A 19,106-nucleotide genomic window follows, 5' to 3' on the forward strand; every position below is an offset into this window, starting at 1 on the left:
AAGGGCCAGCCCTGACCGATCAGCCCTGAGCCAGCGTCCTGTCCCTAGAGGGGCCTGAGCATCAGCTGGAGGGGAGAGAAGTTCTGTCCAGGGTCCCAGGGAAGCAAGGCACTGGCTGGGGCTCAGGCACACCCATGCCCTTGGCTCCCATTTCCCCGGCTCCCTGGCAGCAGAGGGGGCCACTGGGCTCCGCAGAAGGTCCCGGCCATCACTCCTAGTGCTTAAAGGCAGACAGGTCCCTGACTTCCTTTCCCTCTAGACCTGCCAGTGTAGGTGCGGCAAGGGATGGGAGCCAAGGGCAGGCAGTGGGTGCTGTGGACTGTGCAGCTTCCAGCATCTCCTCCTGACCTTCCCAGGCTGACATCCCAGGGGATTTCCAGGGAGCCCTAAGTGCATTTTACATTGTGTGATTAAATTACTGTCATGCCATGCTCTGTTCCCTTCCCATCTGGCCTCCCCTGGGGCCTTGCTCCGTCCCTTGCCCTCTCACTGGAAGCTTCTGTCTTCCCATGGCCCCTCTCTCCAACCCCACCCTGGCTGATAAGAAAGCCAGAGTCTTATCTGTGCTCAAAAAGCCTCTCCTTACACAGAGGACTTTTAGGGCGGTGAAAATGCTCTCTGTGATACTATAATGGTGGATACACGTCATAATACATTGGTTCAAAACCATAGAACGTACACACCAAGCATGAACGCTAATGTAAGCTATGGGCTCTGGGTAGTAATGGTGGCCAGTGTAGTTTCATCAGTTATAACAAATGTACACTCTGGAGGGGGACGTTGGTGATGCGGGAGGCTGTGCATGCATGGGGGCAGAGGGGTTATGAGAAATCCCTTTTATCTTCCTCTCAACGTTGCAGTGAGCCTAAAACTGCTCTCAAAAAGTTGTCTTGGAAAAAAAAGCCTTAGCTGCTCCAGCTGGCTCCTGCCATGTTTCTCTCCCTTTCTTCACCACCAGGCATTTCCAAGAAGTGACCAGCAGGTCTGGCCTCTACAGTCTCCCATCCCTCTCACATCAGCCATCTGACGTTGGCCCCCACCACTCCACATACCAATGACTTCCCTGTGCCAAAGCCAGGGGTCACTGGCCCCCTCTCTAGCTGACCACACCCTTCCCTGGCCTTCTGAGTCTCTTTCTTCTCCTCTTGTCCCCCAGTTCTAGGTCCTGGATGGCAAAGTCTGCTTCATGCCACTTAGAATGGTTCCTGGGAAGAGGTGGATCCTGGCTTCAAAGGGGTGGAGAAGCTGTGTTTGGGAATGGAAGGGCCCTGGGTGGGGGCCTTTCAATCATGGCTAGCCCCTGGACAAGAGGGAGATTCAGGGAACTGGGGAGATATCTCCCAGGCAGGACAGCTGCCCCAGCAGGCCCAGCAGACATCACCCAGGAAGCCCTGCCCTCCTCGCACTTGCTGCCGTCTCACAACGTCTTCAGCCCGAGGAGCCCCCCAGGGGCCTGCCAGTGAAGTTGCTCTTGTCCTATGTCCCGGCCCAGGACCTCAGAAGGCCCTCTCCCCAGGACCCAGCCAGCCTCATGCCCACTCACTTCAGGGGCCTCCCGGGGTCAGGAACAGCTCTGTGCACCAGGGAGAAGCAGCATGCTGGGAGAGGGCCTGGCCTGGGAACCTCTAAGGATGTATTCCCCAGCGGTGGGCCACTGTCTGGTTATCTTCCCCATTCGTTCATTTGGGAGCCAGCCCCGCAGCAGCCCTCCAGAGGCTTGCCTGACCTTCAGCATGGCTATAAACAGCACTTGCTGTCAGCACTGCTAGGCGCTGCCCAAGAAACAGCACCATGGCCTCAAAATTCCAGGAATCACCAGTGCAGCTGCCCCAGAAAAATCTCAGCCTGTCCCCCTTCCCCTCTCGGGGACCCTCTGTCCTCTGTGTCGCCACCATAGCCAGGAGAGTCTGACAAATACTGGAACCGAGAACAGCAAAGGGGCAGAGGTGAGCCTGCTGGGCCTGTGGGTAAGGCCGTAAGGAGCGGAGGCCTTGGAGCAGAAAGGCAGGACCCCCCCGGGGCCAGGCTCAGTTCCACCACTCCCCCATCCTCACAAGCAGCCCATGTGGAAAAATAGGTGTATTTTCATAAGTGCACATTAGAAAGAACTCTCACGTGTACTTTTACCGACGTACCATTCCCATTTTACAGATGAGAAAACTGAGGCTGAGCAGGTGAACTGACTTTTCTAAGGTGACACAGCTGTGAGTACCAGAGCCAAACAAAAGCATACGTCGCTGCCATAAAATCAAGGGCTGCAACTCGTGCGCCAAGAGGCAAGGCCCCAGACCGTGGCCCTGGCCTCAGGCCTAGCTGCCCCGACAGGGGTGGGGGCTGGGCCTTTGGAACTGTTCCCTCTTGGCTGCTCCCACCCCTTCCCCACTTCCTGGAGGACTGGCTGGGATTGGGGGAGGGTGGGGATGGGAGGGCAGCTCATGTTGCAGGCCCAGCCACACCTGTCCAAGATAAATAAAGGCATTTCCCCTCCACCCTCCGAGTCTCCCTCCTGAACTCATTTCTCTGTGGGTCCTCAGGCTGAGACCCACCGAAGGGAGGACTCGAGGGGCTGTTACTGCCCCAAGGTTGATTCTGTAGGGCTGGTGGGCAGGGTGGGGTGGGTACAGGGGCTACCACCCAGGCTGCATGTGGCCAGCCTTCTTACAGGAGGAGCTGCAGCACACAGGGGACGGCCCCACGCAGTGCTTTCCTACTAGCCCCTAGCCAGAGGGTGAGGAAGCAGGCATGGGGTTACCAAGGTCACAGGAGCGCATGAGCAAGTTGGAGCCTCAGTTTGCCCGGCTCTGAAGTGAGATGCCAATCCCAGACCTGCCTGCCTGACCACCTGCCTCAGGGTTACAGTGCGTGTGCCCAGGGGTGCCGGCCCCTGCTGAGAACGAGCCGGCCCCGCCTTTGCGAGTCCCCCCACCACAATACGTCACTACTGCCGTGTCGCAAAGACTCAGGCCAGGACATCTACTGGCCCTCTGTGGGAAGCAGATCAGGGCTGCAGTGGAAATAGGATTCTTCCAGGGAGCTCTGGCCTTGCAGCCCCTTAGGGGAGAAGTTCCTGGTGCAGAAGGACCTGGAGCGCCCCAGCAGGAAATACCACAGCCCTGTTGGGAGGGCAGGGCTAGTGCCCCGAGGCCTGCCTGGCCAGCAACGCTGAGCCTGGGACGCCCGAGCCCAGGGCATCAGCAGCACACCGGAGGACTCATCAAGAAGCTCCAAGCCCTGGGAAGGCCCCAGCACCCAGTCCAGCTGGTTCCATGGCCTCAGTGATTTGGGGGCACGCCTCTGAAGGGAACTGAGAGACCCATCCCCTGATGCCCTGCCTGAGCTGCGGGTTCTATTTTTAAAAGTCCCCCCTAGTCGTTGGCTCTAGTACATCCCAATACACCCCCTGCCTACAGTGAGGACATTCTTCCTGCTGTCTGTCCAGCTTACGGCCTCTGTGCTGCAATTTAAGCCCTGGGCCGGCTGGGGCCAGGTGGCGCATAGACCCCGGATGAGGTCATCGGCTATCCTGGGTGCCACTGAGCCAGGAGGCTAATTTCCACCAGGTGGAGGCCTTGAGGATAGTGGGGCTGGGGGAGATCTAGGCTCAGTCCCAGGCGTGGGAAGCTGGTGGACCCATGAGAGTGACGGTGGAGGGTCCTGCCTTGTACAGGGAGGAGACCTGTAACCAGGGGTGTGGGGAGCTGTGCAGGGTCCTGGGGGCAGAGGGGGTGTGTCTGCTGGGGCTCAAATGCCCCTGTGTCACCATATCATCAGACTGAGTGTGTAAGTCTCTGGGTGCCCTTCTAATATGGGACCGTGGGGTCTCCAGGGCAGTGGGTCTGGAGACGCAGGTTGGAATAAGCCAGACCTCCCGCAGGATGGCGGCCAAGGCCTTCTCCCTGGACTAGAGCCAGGCCAGCACCCCAGAGGAGTTGTGAGGCTGTCGTGAGGCTCCCATAACACCCCTGAGTGGAGCTTTCCATCTTAGGGTCCCCCCAAGTGTCCACATTTGGTTGCATAGCCAGGACTGTGCCTCCAGTGGGGACATTGGCTCCCTGCCCCCTCTGCCAAGCACCTTTCAGGCCTTCCCTGGCTGCCCACCTCAGTGCCTCCCCACCACCCTCCCCGTCCCTCCCTCAGGCCCAAGGCAAGGCTCCATGCCCTGGAGAAGAAACTGTCTCCCTGTCTCCAGGTGAGCAGTGACCCAGACACCCCTGCCCATCCATCACCCTCCAGTGACAGCCTGGGGCCTCAGCCTGCCCCCTTGTGCCCACGCCAGCACTGCTGGGGCTCAGTCTCAGCAGACCCCCCCAGGCAGGGGTTGTGATTGCCCTGGCACCTTTCACAGTCCACCCTGAGCCTTGGGGCCTTCAGCGCCCCTCTGCTGGACTTCCCTTTACTTGATAAGTGTTGCCTGAGCACCTACTATGTCCTAGGTACTGGTCTAGGTGCCAGGGACACAGCAGTGTTTAAAACAAAGTCCCTTCTCACAGACCGCTTCCTCTCAAGCAGATCTAGCTTCTTGCTTCTCTGTACTTCAGTGTCTCCAGCTGGGCAATAGAGTTACTCAGACAATCTCCAAAGATCTGTGACCTTCCCCTCAGGCAGTGCCATTCCCTGATCACAGACACTGCAGAACACACAGGCCATTTCCCCAGGTGAGCATGGCGAACCAGACTTGAGACGGGCAGGCAGAGCAGCTGTAGGTGAATGGCTAGGACCTCCAGCAAGCGAGGAAGGCCCAGCTCCGCGAAGCCAGCCAGTGTGAGGTCCCACAGCAGCCCCGGGAAGGCGGGGTTAGAAGGCGACTGTTATCTCAGGTCTGGGATGGAGTGGATGCAGGAGACCGGTTACCAGCCCAGCCCAGCTCCGAGCCCTGATAGCAGGGCAGCCGAGGTCAGCAGTCTGTACATCTAACCGTCTGCCCGCCTGTCACCTGACCTCTCCATGCTAGGAGTGCTCTTTCCCCAAAGCAGCTGCCCTCTTCCAGGCTTGGGGGGTACCCTGAGCCCACCCTCCCGGAGAAAGGCTTAGGAAGGCCCTGTACTTTCTGTCCACCTGCCTGCCTGGCCTGCAAACTTGGCATTTCTTTCTCTGCTCAAAACACCAGCCGCTTGCCCATGTTTCATACTCATAATAGGCCAGTCAGCGAGGGTGGGCAACAGCTGTGGCCAAGACCAGGGGCCTGTGGCCGGCAGTATCCAGTTGGGTCCAGTCCCACCCCCAGACCAGGAAAGCGTGCTCTGCTTTCCAAGAGCCTCAGGGAGGACAGACAGATGGAGGGATGGACGCACACACCCTCCTTTGAGCATGCCCCGCCCCTGTGGGTTCTAGGCTGTGGGCCGTGCACACTCACCCGGGATATGGTGAGTGGCATGTTGAAGTCCTTGCCCCCCTGCAGACGGAAGCCCCAGGGCCCAGGCCCGGTCAGGGTCACGCTGTAAGACATGCCGGTGCTGACAGCGGCGGCCTCTGCGGATGAAGGGAGAAGAGTAGAGTGAGAGGACCCTCACGCACCCTGCCTCCCCAGCCCGTACCTCGGCCCCTGCCCCCGACCCCCCGGCCTTGCCTGCTCCGTCCCTTTCTGCCTGGCCGGGCTGTGTGCAGCTCCTGAGAGGCTCCTAAGAATAGCTGGGAACGAATGCCATCGACACTGATATCTGCCCTCTGCTGCTCCCATAAATGGACTGTAACCCTACACTGTGCCCGCCCGCCCTCGGCCTCCCAGCGGGTCCACTGTGACTCACAAGGCTAATATAGCCCCTGGGGAGGGGTGTCCGGCACCCAGCACCCCCCAGGGGGCAGAAGAGGGGCCTGGCCAGGGTAGTGATAATGCTCTGCCCCCCTGCTCTCCTCTCCTTGCTCCCTCCACCCTCTGGAGAGCCCAGACTGCCCAGCTGCCCTCTCTGCCTGGCTGTACCCACCCCCTTGCCCAGAAGACCGTGGCTGAGCTCCCTTGGCCAGGGGCTTTGTGACTTGGGTCTTTGCTGCCCTGTGTTCTCTGGTGAGGACCCTGAAGTTGCCTCTTATCCTCATGGTGGCCCAAGATAAGGGACAACATCAGGGCCCAGAGTTGTCCAACCATAAAAACAATCATCATAATAGCAGCAGCTCTGGGCATGGCCAAGCTCAGCTCTGGACCCTCCACACCATCATCTCCTCAGATCCTGAGAGGCTGCCACTTGTCCCGCTCAGAGAGGTTAAGTAACTTCCCCAAGGTCACACAGGTAGTAGACCCAAGCCATACTGGAGTCTGAGCTCATTCCTATGGGGACTCGTGCCAGATAACGGGCTGCCGGTGGTGGCAGGCACCTCCTGATACCCAAAGCTGGCAGTGGGGGCCCCCTGCTTGCACCCTCAGTGCAGGGTCTGAAAGCAGGTCTGGGGCAGGCCCCCACCCTCCAGACCCTCTGGGGCCCAGCAGTTATTCCTGGCTCTCCTGTCTCATTTGTGCTCTGAAAACTTGACAGCAGCATGGAAAGCTCCAGCTGCCAGCGTTGCATGCCAGGCCCCCGTGCCCTTTGCACCGGAATGGCGGGGGGCAGGGAGGAGAGGAGGAGAGGCCATTTGCTCAGCTGCTGGGACAAGGGGCCAGAAGGGGCCGGGAGGGGAAAATGTGTGTGTTGTGGTCAGTCCATAACCCAGAGACAGTATGTTCTGGATGGGGGCCTAGGCCCCTCGGGACTCCTGCCACTGTGGTCTTTGAGCCAAGATACCTCCAGAAGCCCTTTCTCAGAGGAGACCTCAGGCTCTGTGTGGTCTGGGGGTAGATCAAGGCCCACACTGCTCAGGAAACTGAGGCTCAGGGAAGGCAACTGGGCCCTCTGTTCTCTGCCCTCCTGGAGGGCTCTGGCCTGAGCTGGGCCCTGAGGACTCAGTACTGGCCTGGGTGTGAGAAATTTCCCAGCTGCCAACACCCCACCTCAAACTCTGGGCCTAGCACATACAACATGCATGACAAGAAGGAATCCCCACTTCACAGGGGCGTTTGGTAACTTGCCCAAGGTCACAGAAATATCGAGTGGAAAAGCCAGGGAGGGACCCGTGTTCTTTCCCCCACTTCACCACCTCCTCTGCCCTGTGTCATGCAGCCCAGCTGTCCTGCCTGCCTAGGTCTGGCCCAGGAGGCCAGCAGCTCATGGCCAGCACCCTGACCTCCCCCATCCCATCCCCTGCCCCTCCCCCAGGCCCCACCCCATCCATCCCTGACTCCAGCTTTATCTCCTCCCCAGGGGAGGAGGGTGTTTGCCCTGCCAGGCCGGTGAGGATCCAGCAGCAGTGCATGACCAGTGTGGGGAAAGGAAGGAGCTGATCCTGCACAGGGATGGGGAACCCTGGGCTAGGCCGTACCTGGAGCTGCAGGCTCTTTCTCTGGACTCAAGCCCCCGCCTGATGCCTGATGCTGCCTCCGGCGAAAGGGAGGGGTAGCAAGAAGGATGCTCTTAAAGGGGAAGGCCAGCCTCCCTCCATCTGCCTCCCCTGGGAGATCCAAAGCCAGCCAGAGAGCAGCTGGTACTCACAAGCCGGGCGTGAGCTGCTTCCCAGTAACAGCAGCTCATCGGGGAGTAGGGATGGGGGCAAGGCTGGTCTTTGCCCCTCCTCCACTCTGCTCCCTGCAGTTTGAGATGGGGTTTTAGGAGTGAAAGTCACGAGGTGGGGGACAGAGGGAGAGGAGGAAGAGAGGCTGCTGTCGGCATCAGAGGCCAGGCCTTGGGTCTCTCTCCCACGGTGGCACCAATAGGTCGAGACTGTGCTTGTCGGAGACCTTCTCCGCTTTTTATTTTTCTACATCCTGCCAGAGCCACACACCCTGGGGTGAATTAGACACTGATTTGAAACAATCCACAGGTGCAGTGAGTGCACTCGTGCACTTGGTGCGCGTGCAAATATGTACACACAGGAGAGCGTGCCCGAGAATGCACATGTGCAGAAGAGGGTGGTCCACGGTGGAAATAGCACTCTGGGGGGAAAGCCAGAGGTGAGTAACGGGTTCCAGCGAGGGAAGGTCTGTGTTCCGGGCCGCGAGAGGGCCTAGGTGCCCACTCTTCAGGCTGAGCCTGGGGCACAGGCTCTTGAGCTGAGAAGTGGGTGCAGACCACTTTGCAGAGCAGGAGTTTTGCAGTTACAGGGCCGCGAATCCAGCACAGCTTGGGTGACAGGGCCACTTCCAAAGCCCGCAGGCCCACAGGGTAATCCTGGGTCTGTGTGTGTGTGAGGGGGAGGTGAAGGGGTTGGACATGTCCCAGGAGACATGGGCATGTCCCAGAAAGACAAACTGATGGGCACCCTACATCCTGGGGTCCAGGCTGGGGAGCAGCCCTTTGGTCTGAAAGCAAACAGCAGACATTTGTTTAGCTCAAGGAGTATCCCACTGGGAGTAGTCTCCCAGGGACCCTCTGTGTTTAGGGGCACCGCGTAACAGAGGGGCGTTGTGTGGCCAGGTTTCGTCCTGGCTGGGGGCTGGGCCTTCTCCAGGCGATGTCCGAGGCCACCTTCAGGCCGTCCCTCTGGGATGTCCCCAGGCTCTCGGACTCCTGGGGTCGGGACTGAGCTCTCCTCACCCCCACCATCCGATTCCCCCCTTCCCTGTAGTCCTCTTCCACATGCTCCGGCGTCTCCTCTCTCCCTGCGGTCTTAAATGCCTCATTCCTTGCCTGTCCTATCGACTTCCTCCCATCTTCTCTCTGCCGGCCCATTCCACTCAACCTGTCCTTCCGCAGCCACTGCGGGGAGGCCCGGCTAATCTGCTAAGTTGACCAAGCCCCTCAGTGCCCCGCGAAGCCCTCCAAGGGCTCCCTGTCCCCCAGACTCGTGACTGGAGACCCCTCATGACAGCACCTAGTGGGCCTCCCCATGGCTCCTACCACCTCCTGCCCCCTTCCCTCCTCCATCCCCACCGCCAGCTCCCAGAGCCCCTTGTCTGCCCCTGGGGTCACAGAGAGACATTCTGTCCCGGGACACCCTGCTATGTTTGTACAGGCTGTTTCCTCAGCCTGAACCGCCCAATCCCAGCTCCTCGGCCCCATCCTGCCTGGCAATCCCTGCTTTACCTCCACCTTTCCTGGGAGCCCTTGGGGACTTGCCTCTGCTCTCAGCACCCTGTGTGCTGATACCTCGTTGGCAGTGCTTATCACACGCGTTAGGTGACGGCTGATGTGCTGTGCCTCTCTGCCCGGCGCCCCACCCCAGCCCGGTATTCTCTCCAGGAGAGGCACAGTGCCTTTCATCATTGCCCGGCCAGCCTGGGGGACGCTGCCGGCCTCTGCCCTGGCCTCTGTGGTCATGAACAGTTCCCGGGCTCAGGGCTGGGGCACCTGGGGAGTGGTGCTCCCTGGGGTGGGAACGCTGGAAGAGGCAGGGGCCCCACAACTGCAGGGAGCAGCCCAGGGCTCCCCCTCTCTGGGACAGGCAGGGGAGCAGCCTGGGGGAAGGAAGGCAGGAGCTGGGGGTGTGGTGTGGGTGTGAGTGGAGGGGCAGGGTGGGGAGCTGTCAGCAGAGGGGCAGGGCAGCCTCAGGACCTGTGCGCACGGCGTTTCCAGCGTTCCAGAATACAGCCTTCTCTAATCACCATCAACATTCCGTTCCATAGGCACTTGGGCTGACAGCTGGCCTTCTTTTAATAGCCACAAGTATTCTGGGCGATACCCTAATCTCAGGGCATTCGCAGTGAGCACATACACCGATTGCAGCCCCACACCCCCAGGTACACCCAGTTTCCAAACACAGAGAGGTACGTGCCACCCACACTTGGTCACATGCACAGCTTAGAGCAGACACATTGGGGCACACTCAATCCCATGCCCCACGGTGCCACAGGGACAGAATGTGTGTGCCAGGCACATGGTCACACACATTTACATACATGACGTACATTCATCGTAGTGCGGTAGAGCCACCACCACCTGCTGTGTACATGCACAGTCAAGGTCACACAAACACACACAGACACTCTCGGGCACAGTCACACTCAGGCCTGCTTAGAACACCTTGGAGTCATGGAGACACCCAGGACCCCCAGGTGAGCAAGGGAAAGCTGGGAGGTGCAGGGAGCGGGTGATTCCCAGCGGGCATTGGGCCTGCTCCCCTTTCCTGGCCGCTCCCTGGGCTACTTGCTCCTTATCCCCGCCCTTTTATAGATTGGCAGGTGCCGGGCCCAGTTACCTTTCCGGAAGCCTCTGCTTTCTGTCCCTGGGACTTGGGAGGGGCCTTGGCTTCCACATCCTCCAGGCCCTGACTGCAGGGGGACCATCCGCTCATTTGCTGGGCAGTCCCCCAAGCAGCTGTTACCTCCGTGTCTGTCCAGCCCTGGGGGAGTGGGAGAGTCCCTGTGAGGTGAGGGGGACATTCTGCATCCCTGCTTCTGCCCCCTCCCTGACCAGGCCTTTCTCCATCCTCTCTATACTTATTCACTGGGGTGAAGCCCACAATACTGTTTACAGGGTTGCTGGTCACCAAACCCTTGCAAACTGTGCGTGCATGTGCTGGGATGTGTGTGTGGGGGTGTGTGTGCTGGTGTGCTTTCTTAAGCATGTAGGATGGGTATGTCTTCATGAGGATCTAGGGCCTCTTAATGGATAAGATTCACTCCTTGATGTTTACTACATTAGTTCAGGGATGGGTCCTCTGGCAGCTCCTCCCTCAGCCCCTCCACTGAGACCCTCAGGGATGGGGGCAGTGGGAGGAGGTAAGTGGAAGCACTTGGTGAGGCCCAGAGTGGGCCCTGTAGGCACAATGATGGAGGAGCTGGGGACAGGGGCTCGGGTTATAGGGAACTCTCCTGGTGACATCAGGGGGCATCAGAGCTCCAGGCCCCAAGTAGGGGCTGGAAGACTGGTAGCTCCCATGGCTGACCACAGTGGTGGGGGCAGCATCCATGGGCACCCCATCTAGTCTTAGATGTGGACATGATGATTTTCCCTTTCAGAGGAGGACAAAGAGGCTCAGAGAGGGTGAGTGACCTGCACAAACTCACACAGTAAGGACTTGAACTCAGGCTTGAACATAGGTCCCCCGACTCCAGAGCCAGTGCTCCTTCCACTGTATCCCGTGAGCTCCAGGAGGAGGGCGCTTAATGCTGAGGATGAAGGGTCCTGAGCTAGCTCCTGCCTGTCTCTCTAGAGGCCCATCTAGGGTCAGAAATGCTAGTCTTTTCAGTCTGAGGCTCTAAGGCCCTGGGATAGCACTGGCATGGAAAAGAGGTGGCCTGGAGTTGGAAGACCCATGTTTCGTCCTGGCCCTGCTGCTGGGTGACCTTGGGCCAACATGTTGCCTCTCTGATCCCAGTGCCCCTGTCTGGCAGGGACGATGGTGTGTGGGAAGGCCGTGTGGGGGGGGTGAGGGGCTCTTCCTGCCAGCGTCCCAGGTTCCTGAGGGTCCCTGAGTCTCAGAGGCAGCCCCGCCCAGAGGAAAGGATGGCGAGGTGCCAGTCAGTGAGAGCCCAGCCTCCTTACCACCTCACTCTCAGAGCCCAGGGACACCTGGCGCCTCCGTCCAGTGATCCAGCTGAGGTCTGAGGCCTGGCTGCTCAGTGTGGAGCGGTGGGTGAAGCGGTAGCTGGTGTACAGGCCAGTGCGCTGGCCTGACACGCCCAGCAGCACCCCGAGGCAGGGCAGGTGCTGGGCGATGGCCATTCTGCAAGGACAGCAGGTTAGGGGGCTGGACAGACAGACTTGAGGAGATGGGGGTGGATGGATAGACTGATACTGGGCTAATGGGAGTGGACAAAGAGCCTCTGGGGAATTGGGGACGTAAAGACATTGGGGTTATGAGGATGGGCAGACAGACACTGGGTCCGTGGGCAGGGAGGGAGAGCCTTAGGGTGGCAGGTTCAGCCAGATGCTTGCTTTCAGTTCTCGAGTGGCTGACCTAAGCCACATTTCTGCAAATGGGGACCAAGAGCCTTCCTGAGCCGCCTCTGAGCTGGATGGGCTAAGGCCTACAGCTGGCCTCAGCGGGGTGCTGAGTTACTGACACCACCAGGCAAAAGGAAGCACTGAAGGCCCCCTCGTGGAAGAGGTCAGCTGTGCTGGGATTCTGTCAGCAGAGAGCACTGTGGGCCAGAACAAGCCCCAGGCCTCTGCCGGGGCCCCCGAAGTGCAGTGGAGCTCTCCCTGCTGTGATCTCTCCAGGCTGCCTCTGTCTGGGGGCCTCTCTTTGTAGCAAGCAGCACTGCTGATCGGCCATCCTGGCTGCCTTTTGGCCTCAGCTCTGAAAATCCCAGTTAGTATTGGACACTGCCCAGGGAACTCTGATGTCCCTCCAAGCTGAGCCTCCTAGGAAGCTGGGACAGCAGAGAGGATCACACCCGCTCCAGATCCCATCCAGTGTCACTGGCTGCTCTCAGCTGTTAGTTCCCCACCCAATGCATGTACACAAGGGACAGGAAAGATGGCTGGCCTCTGCCCCCATTTATAGGCCCAGGCCCTCTATGCCCATGAGGGTGGGACTGGGTATCTGGGGCTGGGTTCTGGCAGAGGGCCACACCTGTACTTGGGGTGGGTGATGGCATAAATGATGGGGTTGTAGATGGCAGAGGCCTTGGCGATGACAGCTGGCACCGAGTTCATGTAGGGCGTCAGGACATGTGCGTACCTAGGACAGAGAAGCTGTGGTTCCTCTGCCAGCTGGCCCTCCCTGGGGACTCCACAACCCACCAGCCCTCTCAGGAACCTTCTCCAGGCCAAAAAAGCCCTGCCAGGGCACAGCCCAGCCTGGTCCCAACCAGCATGACCAAGTCATCCCCGGGGGAGGGACTGCAATGCCAGGGAGAATCCTGATCTGAGGGGAGTGGGAACCCAGGGAGCACTGGAGGGAGGGGTGCTGAGAAGATGTGCCAGGCTAGGGGTTTCGCCAGGTCCCACTGTCCCTTGGAGCCTGTGCTGCTGACAGTAAACCCTCCCCACCCCCAAAGACTCTGGACCTCTGCCCAGCTCTCCCCATGCCCCGCCGAACCCTGATGCCTGCTGCGACCCTGGCTCCTTGAGAGTAACGGCACAGGAGGGCCCCAGAGGGGACCAGGCTGTTCCTGCACAAGGAGAAGGTCTCATACCCAAGCACCTGCAAGGACTCATAGTTCTCACTGTCTCAAAGTGCTCCTGAAGTCTGGCCTGGCTCCACGCTGCTGCAGGTAGCAAAGTCCGCAGACTCTAGCCACAAAGGACTAGAGGGCGGGAGGTGAGTAGCACCCTGGCTGTGTGCCCACAGTCTGGGTGAAGAGGAAACCAGAACCTCAGGCAAAGTTGCATATTCCCAAGGGATCTTGCAGGACCTGGCAGCCGTTGCAGGCCCTCAAACCAAACCCAGTGTGGCCCAGAACTCCCCCAGCATGTCTCCTAGTGCCTCCAGGAATGAGACAGGCCTGGCTCCCGTGGGGCATCTCATAGCAGGGGGAGAATAAGCCTGTGAGGCTGGACCTAGGGTGTGAGGACGGCTGGCTTGGGCTTGGGCTGGGGAGGGAGAGGCTGCCCCAGGGTCCCCTTACCCTTCTCCCACCCTTCCAGCCCCTGCCCCGGCCCCTCACCCAGCAAAGCCCATCAGGGCTACAGTGGAGTAGGGGGCCCAGGAGAGCACGAAGAGAAGGATGACCAACAGCTCGATCTTGGCCATTTTCCACTCGTTCTGCAGACGCTGCCGTTGCCAGGGGCACTCACCACCACCCTCGCTGGCCCCGAAAGTCTGGAGAGCTCTAGGAAGCATGCAGAGTCTGGGTCTGAGCCCACTCGGGTTGCAGTGAGTGCCAGGGTCATGGCTGCTATCAGGGAGCCTTCTTGGACCCGGCCATCCCTTCCAGTGCAGGCAGCCCTGACTCCCAGAAAGTTCCCCAATATATCCAGCCTAAGCTGCCTCCCTGCACTTCTACCTGTCGTGTCTTCTCTTTCCCCCATGCCCGCTGACCAAGGCTGAAGGCCCACGCTTCAGAAGACCGTGTCTCCTGAGACTCTTCTAAGCACCCAGGTTGTACTGGCCTTTCGGCACCCCATCCCATCAGCACATGTAGTGAGCTGGTCTTTGCCCATCTGGGGCTGGGAGTGCCCTGGGGTGTGGGTACAGATGTGAGTCACGGGCAGCCCTGGCCAAGGGGCACAGCCCCCATCCCATGGAGCCCCTCCTTCACGCCCAGCTCTTACTGGCCCGTCTCCCGGATGGCCTTGAAGATGAAGATGTAGCAGTAGATGATGACGAGCAGGGGGAGGAAGAACACAAAGCAGAAGAGCAGCATGGTGTAGGCGCGGACCGATGGCGTGAAGCTCACGTAGTCCCAGGAGCAAGAGGTCAGCAGCCCCTCGGGCACATAGGCACCTGGGAACCAGGGGCGGGTGCTCAGCCTGCAGGGCAGCGCTGACTTAGGCTCCTCATCCAGCAGGGGCTTTGGATGTGGGGTCTGAGCTTCTCAGACACTGGCCCCGGCCCCAGCCCTGCCCAGTGGAGTGAGGAAGCCGGGGCACGTGGAGGGCAGCTTTCCAAGCTGGTTCTAGCAGGAGACAGCTGGCAAAGTCCACTGCTGCCAAATCTTGCCAGTTTGGAAGAGAGACCTCATCATAGACTCCCCCAAGACTTCAGCCAGCTTCCTGGTCCTGCCTCAGAAGGGCGGGTGCCTTGCTGCTGACCCTCCTACCTGCTGAGGCCTCACACCCCAACTCCTGCCTGTCTGACTCATTGCAAACTCAGCATCAGATGCACCTGACACTTCCCGCCAGCCAGGAACCACGTGGTCTTCCCCTCTGTATCTGGGGATGGGAGCCCAGGTTATCCTCTGATTGTTGACGGTACAGCCTCAGTTCCCCCTGCTGCTAGCCATGCCCCCTGAATGTCCATTTGCTCTGAGACTTAAGCAGTCCCTCGGCCCCTCCTGCCAGCTGGTCAACCCAAGTCCACCTACCTGCCCCTTGAACGTACCCCTCCCAGCCTATCTTCCCTTCCCCTGATTCCCTGAGCCCACTTACTCCAGCCAAAGAAGGGCGGCAGACTCCAAGCCAGGGCATAGAGCCAGACGCCCAGCAGAACAAGCGCCGCCCGCCTCTTGGACACCATCCCGACGGTGGCCAGTGGGCGTGTGATCACCAGGTAGCGGTCCAGGGCGATGGCCGTCAGGGTAATCATGGAGGTGATGCCAAAGACAGCCCCACAGAAGGCATAGAATTCACAGCCTGTGGGCACAGCTGCCTGACCTCAGTCCTTGGCAGGGAGCCCATCAGATACCCCAGGGGAAGGAGGGTCTGTGGATTGCATGTACTCAGCTCATACGCTCGCCTCTCAAGGAAAGCAGGCCTAGTTCCTCTCCACGCCGCCTACATGCATCTGACAGAGGCTCACGGAAACCTCTTGCTAACTCATGAGACTGAGGGTGACTACCCACTCTTTGCCCAGGAAGAGCACATCACCTTCGCATCTGGGCCACCCTCCACCGTGGACATCCCCTGTCCCAACCCTCCTCCTCCCTCCAGCAAAAGGGAGTCCCAAGTGTCTACCTGTCTCTCCAAAGAGCCACTGCTTATAGACGCTGCTGACGAAGAAGACGGGGGCCTGGGTGAAGGACATGAGGAAGTCGCTGACTGCGAGGTTGATGATGAACATGTTGGCGGGAGTCCTGAGCCCTCTGCTCCTGTGAGGGGTCAGAAACTGTCAGGAGGCGCTTCTGCTGGGGAGCTTCCCTCAAACACACGTGCACACACGTGTATGCTTGCACACAGGCACGAGCTGCTGGCCCACAGGCCCATCCCGCTGCCCGGCAAGTACCAGCCGAACAGCTCTGGGGCCTGGCATTGTGGGCTAAGAAGTGAAACCCTTCAAGGCAGCAACTCATGTCTCTCCTGTTCCCCTTCTCCAGTGTTCCTGCAGTCCTCACCTTCGGGGCTGGCAAAGGCGAGAGGAGTTGACGATGGTGCCCACAGGCCAGGTACTTTCACAAACCTCATCTCCCATAATCATCCGTCTTCACATCTACCCCCTCACCCCATTTCATGTTGCAGATAAGAACCCTGAGCTCCCACCTGTGAAGTGGCTTGCGGTCACAAGACTCAGTAAGTGACACAGCCAGGATTCACTCGTTTGCTGGGCACCGCACATATAAAAACCTACTTAATCATCACATTGACTCCATGAAGTAAATCACAACTTCATTTTGCAGACAAGAAAAGTGGACTCAAAGAAGATAAGTAACCTGCTCAAGTCGTTTCAGCTAACAGGTTGTAGAGCCAGGAGTTTACTTCTCCACGTGCCCGTCTCAGCCATTCAGGCGGTGAGTGGGGCAGGTAGGGAAGGAAGCCAAGGGTGGCGGCCAGGGCTGGTTGCTGAAGGGCTTGAGGACTCAGGACCCTGGTACCAGGGCTGCTCTTTGAGGCAGAGGGAAGGTGCCCACTGGGACAGGTGTTGGAGGTGAGCCGAGAGCAGGGCAGAAGAGGCAGAGACGTGTGTGTCATAGGGACACACACCCTACACAGACGGTGTGCCTGGGCCCAATTGAATGTGCCATTCAAGCTGCCCTGGATTACATTTGGGCCCCTTTCCTGGGTTTGAAGATGGAGGCCTGAGCCTGAGACCATTGGCCCTGGCCTCCCCACCCAGACTCAACAGTGCCCTGGCAGAGCTGGCACCAGAATTTCCACCCTGTGTTCTGCCCTGTCTCTGCGTGGCTGGCTGCCCTCAGTGCCCAGGCCCCCATCCTGCCAACCAGGCACCTGCAGAAGGTATAGATGACCGTCAGATTTCCCAGCATCCCTGTGAGCCCCACCAGCAGGATCACCGTGCCCAGGGCGTAGTGGGCGGAGTCTGGAACGTCGACCGTGGGAAAGGGGACCCAGGCAGCAGCCTGAGCCCTGGCTGCCTGTGAAGAGCAGAGAAACAAGGGCATCCCATGACTCCATCACCTTCAAATAGTCCTGAGAAGAAGAGTTAGGGTTCCCAATGGGGCAGGTAAAAAACGCTGCAGGCGGGCAGGCTCAGAGCGGCAAAGCCGTTTGCCCACACAGCTAGCAAGTGGCTGAGCTGGAATGGAAACACCGGTCTCCTAAAGTGGAGCCCAAGCTCCTATACCATGGCCCAGATGCAAAAGTCTTCTAGAAGTGTGCTCAGATCACCTTTGGAGGCTGGTAGGACAGACAGACACATGTTTGGCAAGCAGGGACATGGCTGGAGTGACTTTATCTTTCCTTGGGGAGAAGGCAGAGCCATGTCCTGGGTGCATTCCTCTCCTCTGTATGGGCCCCATCCCAAGTGCCCGAGACAGCCAGCAATGGTATTCCAGTCCCCTTTCACTCTGGGGAGGTAGAGTGGGGTGGAGCCCCTCTTCTCAGGAGTCCCACATCCTTCCCAGCCTCAGAGAAGGAGGTTGTACTCTCCCACTATATAACTGGGTAGGGCTGACTTTGACACCTGGTGTGAGAGTGAGAAAAAGAATAGTCTTTTAAAAAGAAAATTCAGGCCTCCTAGGTCACTGTAGGGAGGTCCTGCTCCTATGAGTCCAGTACAAAAGGCTTTAAAGACTCCTCCCACCCCAGCTCCTTGCCAGGGAAGGGAGTGGTTTAATTTCTGTCCTGCCCTGGCTCCTGTAGCTACTGGAGCCTTCCCATCCTGTCCAGAACTTAGGCCAGCATCCCATGGTCTTGAGGGTCCCTCGTCCCTCCCCAGTTAACGGTGGGGTTGCTGGGGTATGGCCCTGGGCCCTGGCTAGGATGATGGAAGCGACAGCAGGCACCAAATACCTCGCTCTGGGCTGGGACAAACCCAGAGGCCCAGGGCAGGCCTTCCTCTCTGGAAGGCTCTGGGGGGCATCCTACTACGCTCAGAAAGAAATGGACGTGCCATTCCAGCCCTTTGTCCCACAGGGCTGGCCTTTTTGTCCCTTGGAGGCTCTCCACAAGGAAGGAAAACTTGCCACACTCCCCTCTATTGATCTCTTTGCATAGGACAGGCTCAGAGAAGTTCAGTAACATGCCCAAGGTCCCCCGCGTGCCCCTAGGAAGAGCAGCAGGGAGCGGGAGGGAGGCTCTGCGTGCACACGCTCGCCCCAGGCTTACCGTGGGGCTGACGGGCGGAGGGTGGTCCAGGCTGGAGGTGCTGCTCCAGGAGCTGTCCCACCTGCTGCGGGAAGCTGGGGTGGCTATGCCGTTGGATTCCTGGGCCGGGTCCAGTGGGGCTCTGGTCCCCGAAGGAGAGTTCATCCTGATGTGGGGTGGCCCTTCTCAAGCCCACAGAGAAGTCAAGGGCACGGGGAGCTCAGGATATTAGCTGTGCCCAGCCTCCCGACGTTCCTCCATCCTCAGCACCCCTTCACGGTCCACCGGCTGCCTGCTCCTGTGTCCGGCGTAGACCCAGCCTGGAGCTGTTCTTGGGGCTGGTGGCTGCTCTGTGCCCAGCGCAGCACAAAGGAGAGAGTGTCACAGTTATGGCGACTCACAGTCACAGGGTCTGTCCCCACCTTTAAGTAGTGGAGCTGGGGGCGTACATGCCCGATCGCTCGGTGCCTCAGCTCCCTCTGACACAGGTCCCTGATGATGGCAGCACGCATGTGTGAATGTGTGGGCGAGTGAGTGTGCGTGTGTGTGTGTGAGTATGAGAGTGTGTGTCCATGTGAATGCGTATGTATGTGTATATTTCAGAAGAGATTGCCAGTCTCCGGCCCTTGCACTTTGTCCTCCCCTCTGGCCAGGCTCTCTTTCTTCCCTGAGCTCATCAAGAACAGCCTCTGCTGCCCCCAAGACCCCCCCCCTCAGCCTTTCCACAGGGCGCCTTCCCTTCGTGTCTGCCCACATAACCCATCACACCTTCACGACCATCCCATCGAGAACCAAGGCTGGTCCCCCCATGTCACAGATGCAGAAGCTAAGAGGATACACCACACAAGGGGGGAGATCAGATCACGAGGCATCTTTTGTTTGTTGGGTTTTGATCATAAACTTTTTAATGAAATTGAAAGATTGAAAAAAAAGAAAAAAAGAAACCCACAAAGCTGGTAGAGACCTGGGAGCTCACCCAGGCCTGCAGGCCTGGCGTGAGTTGAGTATCAGAGAGGTGGAGGGGACCCCCAGGCCACGCCTACCTCTTGGGGGAGGACGGCAGGAGGAGGGTGGGATTCCAGGGGCTGGGGCTGCACAGCAGGGTGTCACAGAGAG

The 19,106-nt window shown here is 59.2% G+C and overlaps 2 protein-coding genes across 9 annotated transcripts in view; both read right to left on the reverse strand.

Annotated features, from left to right (window-relative positions):
* The window catches only part of LDB3 (LIM domain binding 3), a 58,028-nt gene extending 52,559 nt beyond the window's left edge, over positions 1-5,469 (reverse strand). For 7 of the 8 annotated variants that reach the window (XM_079899700.1, XM_079899695.1, XM_079899694.1 and 4 more), the window contains exon 1: positions 5,354-5,467. In XM_079899700.1, the coding sequence (XP_079755826.1) occupies positions 5,354-5,446 (93 nt within the window). In that variant the 5' untranslated portion in view covers positions 5,447-5,467. Of the gene's footprint in view, positions 1-5,353 lie in introns of all 8 variants that reach the window. The other variant, XM_079899696.1, reaches the window with a different exon arrangement.
* A 2,612-nt stretch (positions 5,470-8,081) lies between these two features.
* OPN4 (opsin 4) lies at positions 8,082-18,155 on the reverse strand (the record flags this gene model as incomplete). The annotated part of the gene is made up of 10 exons (XM_079900587.1): positions 8,082-8,323; positions 10,159-10,302; positions 11,448-11,628; positions 12,481-12,588; positions 13,517-13,681; positions 14,124-14,295; positions 14,940-15,143; positions 15,465-15,598; positions 16,674-16,819; positions 18,012-18,155. 10 exons carry the CDS (start codon positions 18,153-18,155, stop codon positions 8,285-8,287), a joined length of 1,437 nt encoding a protein of 478 aa, XP_079756713.1. The 3' UTR covers positions 8,082-8,284.
* Positions 18,156-19,106: the final 951 nt, after the last annotated feature.

This window comes from Stenella coeruleoalba (genome assembly GCF_951394435.1).
Source record: "Stenella coeruleoalba genome assembly, chromosome: 16".
NCBI classification, from domain to species: Eukaryota; Metazoa; Chordata; class Mammalia; order Artiodactyla; family Delphinidae; genus Stenella; species Stenella coeruleoalba.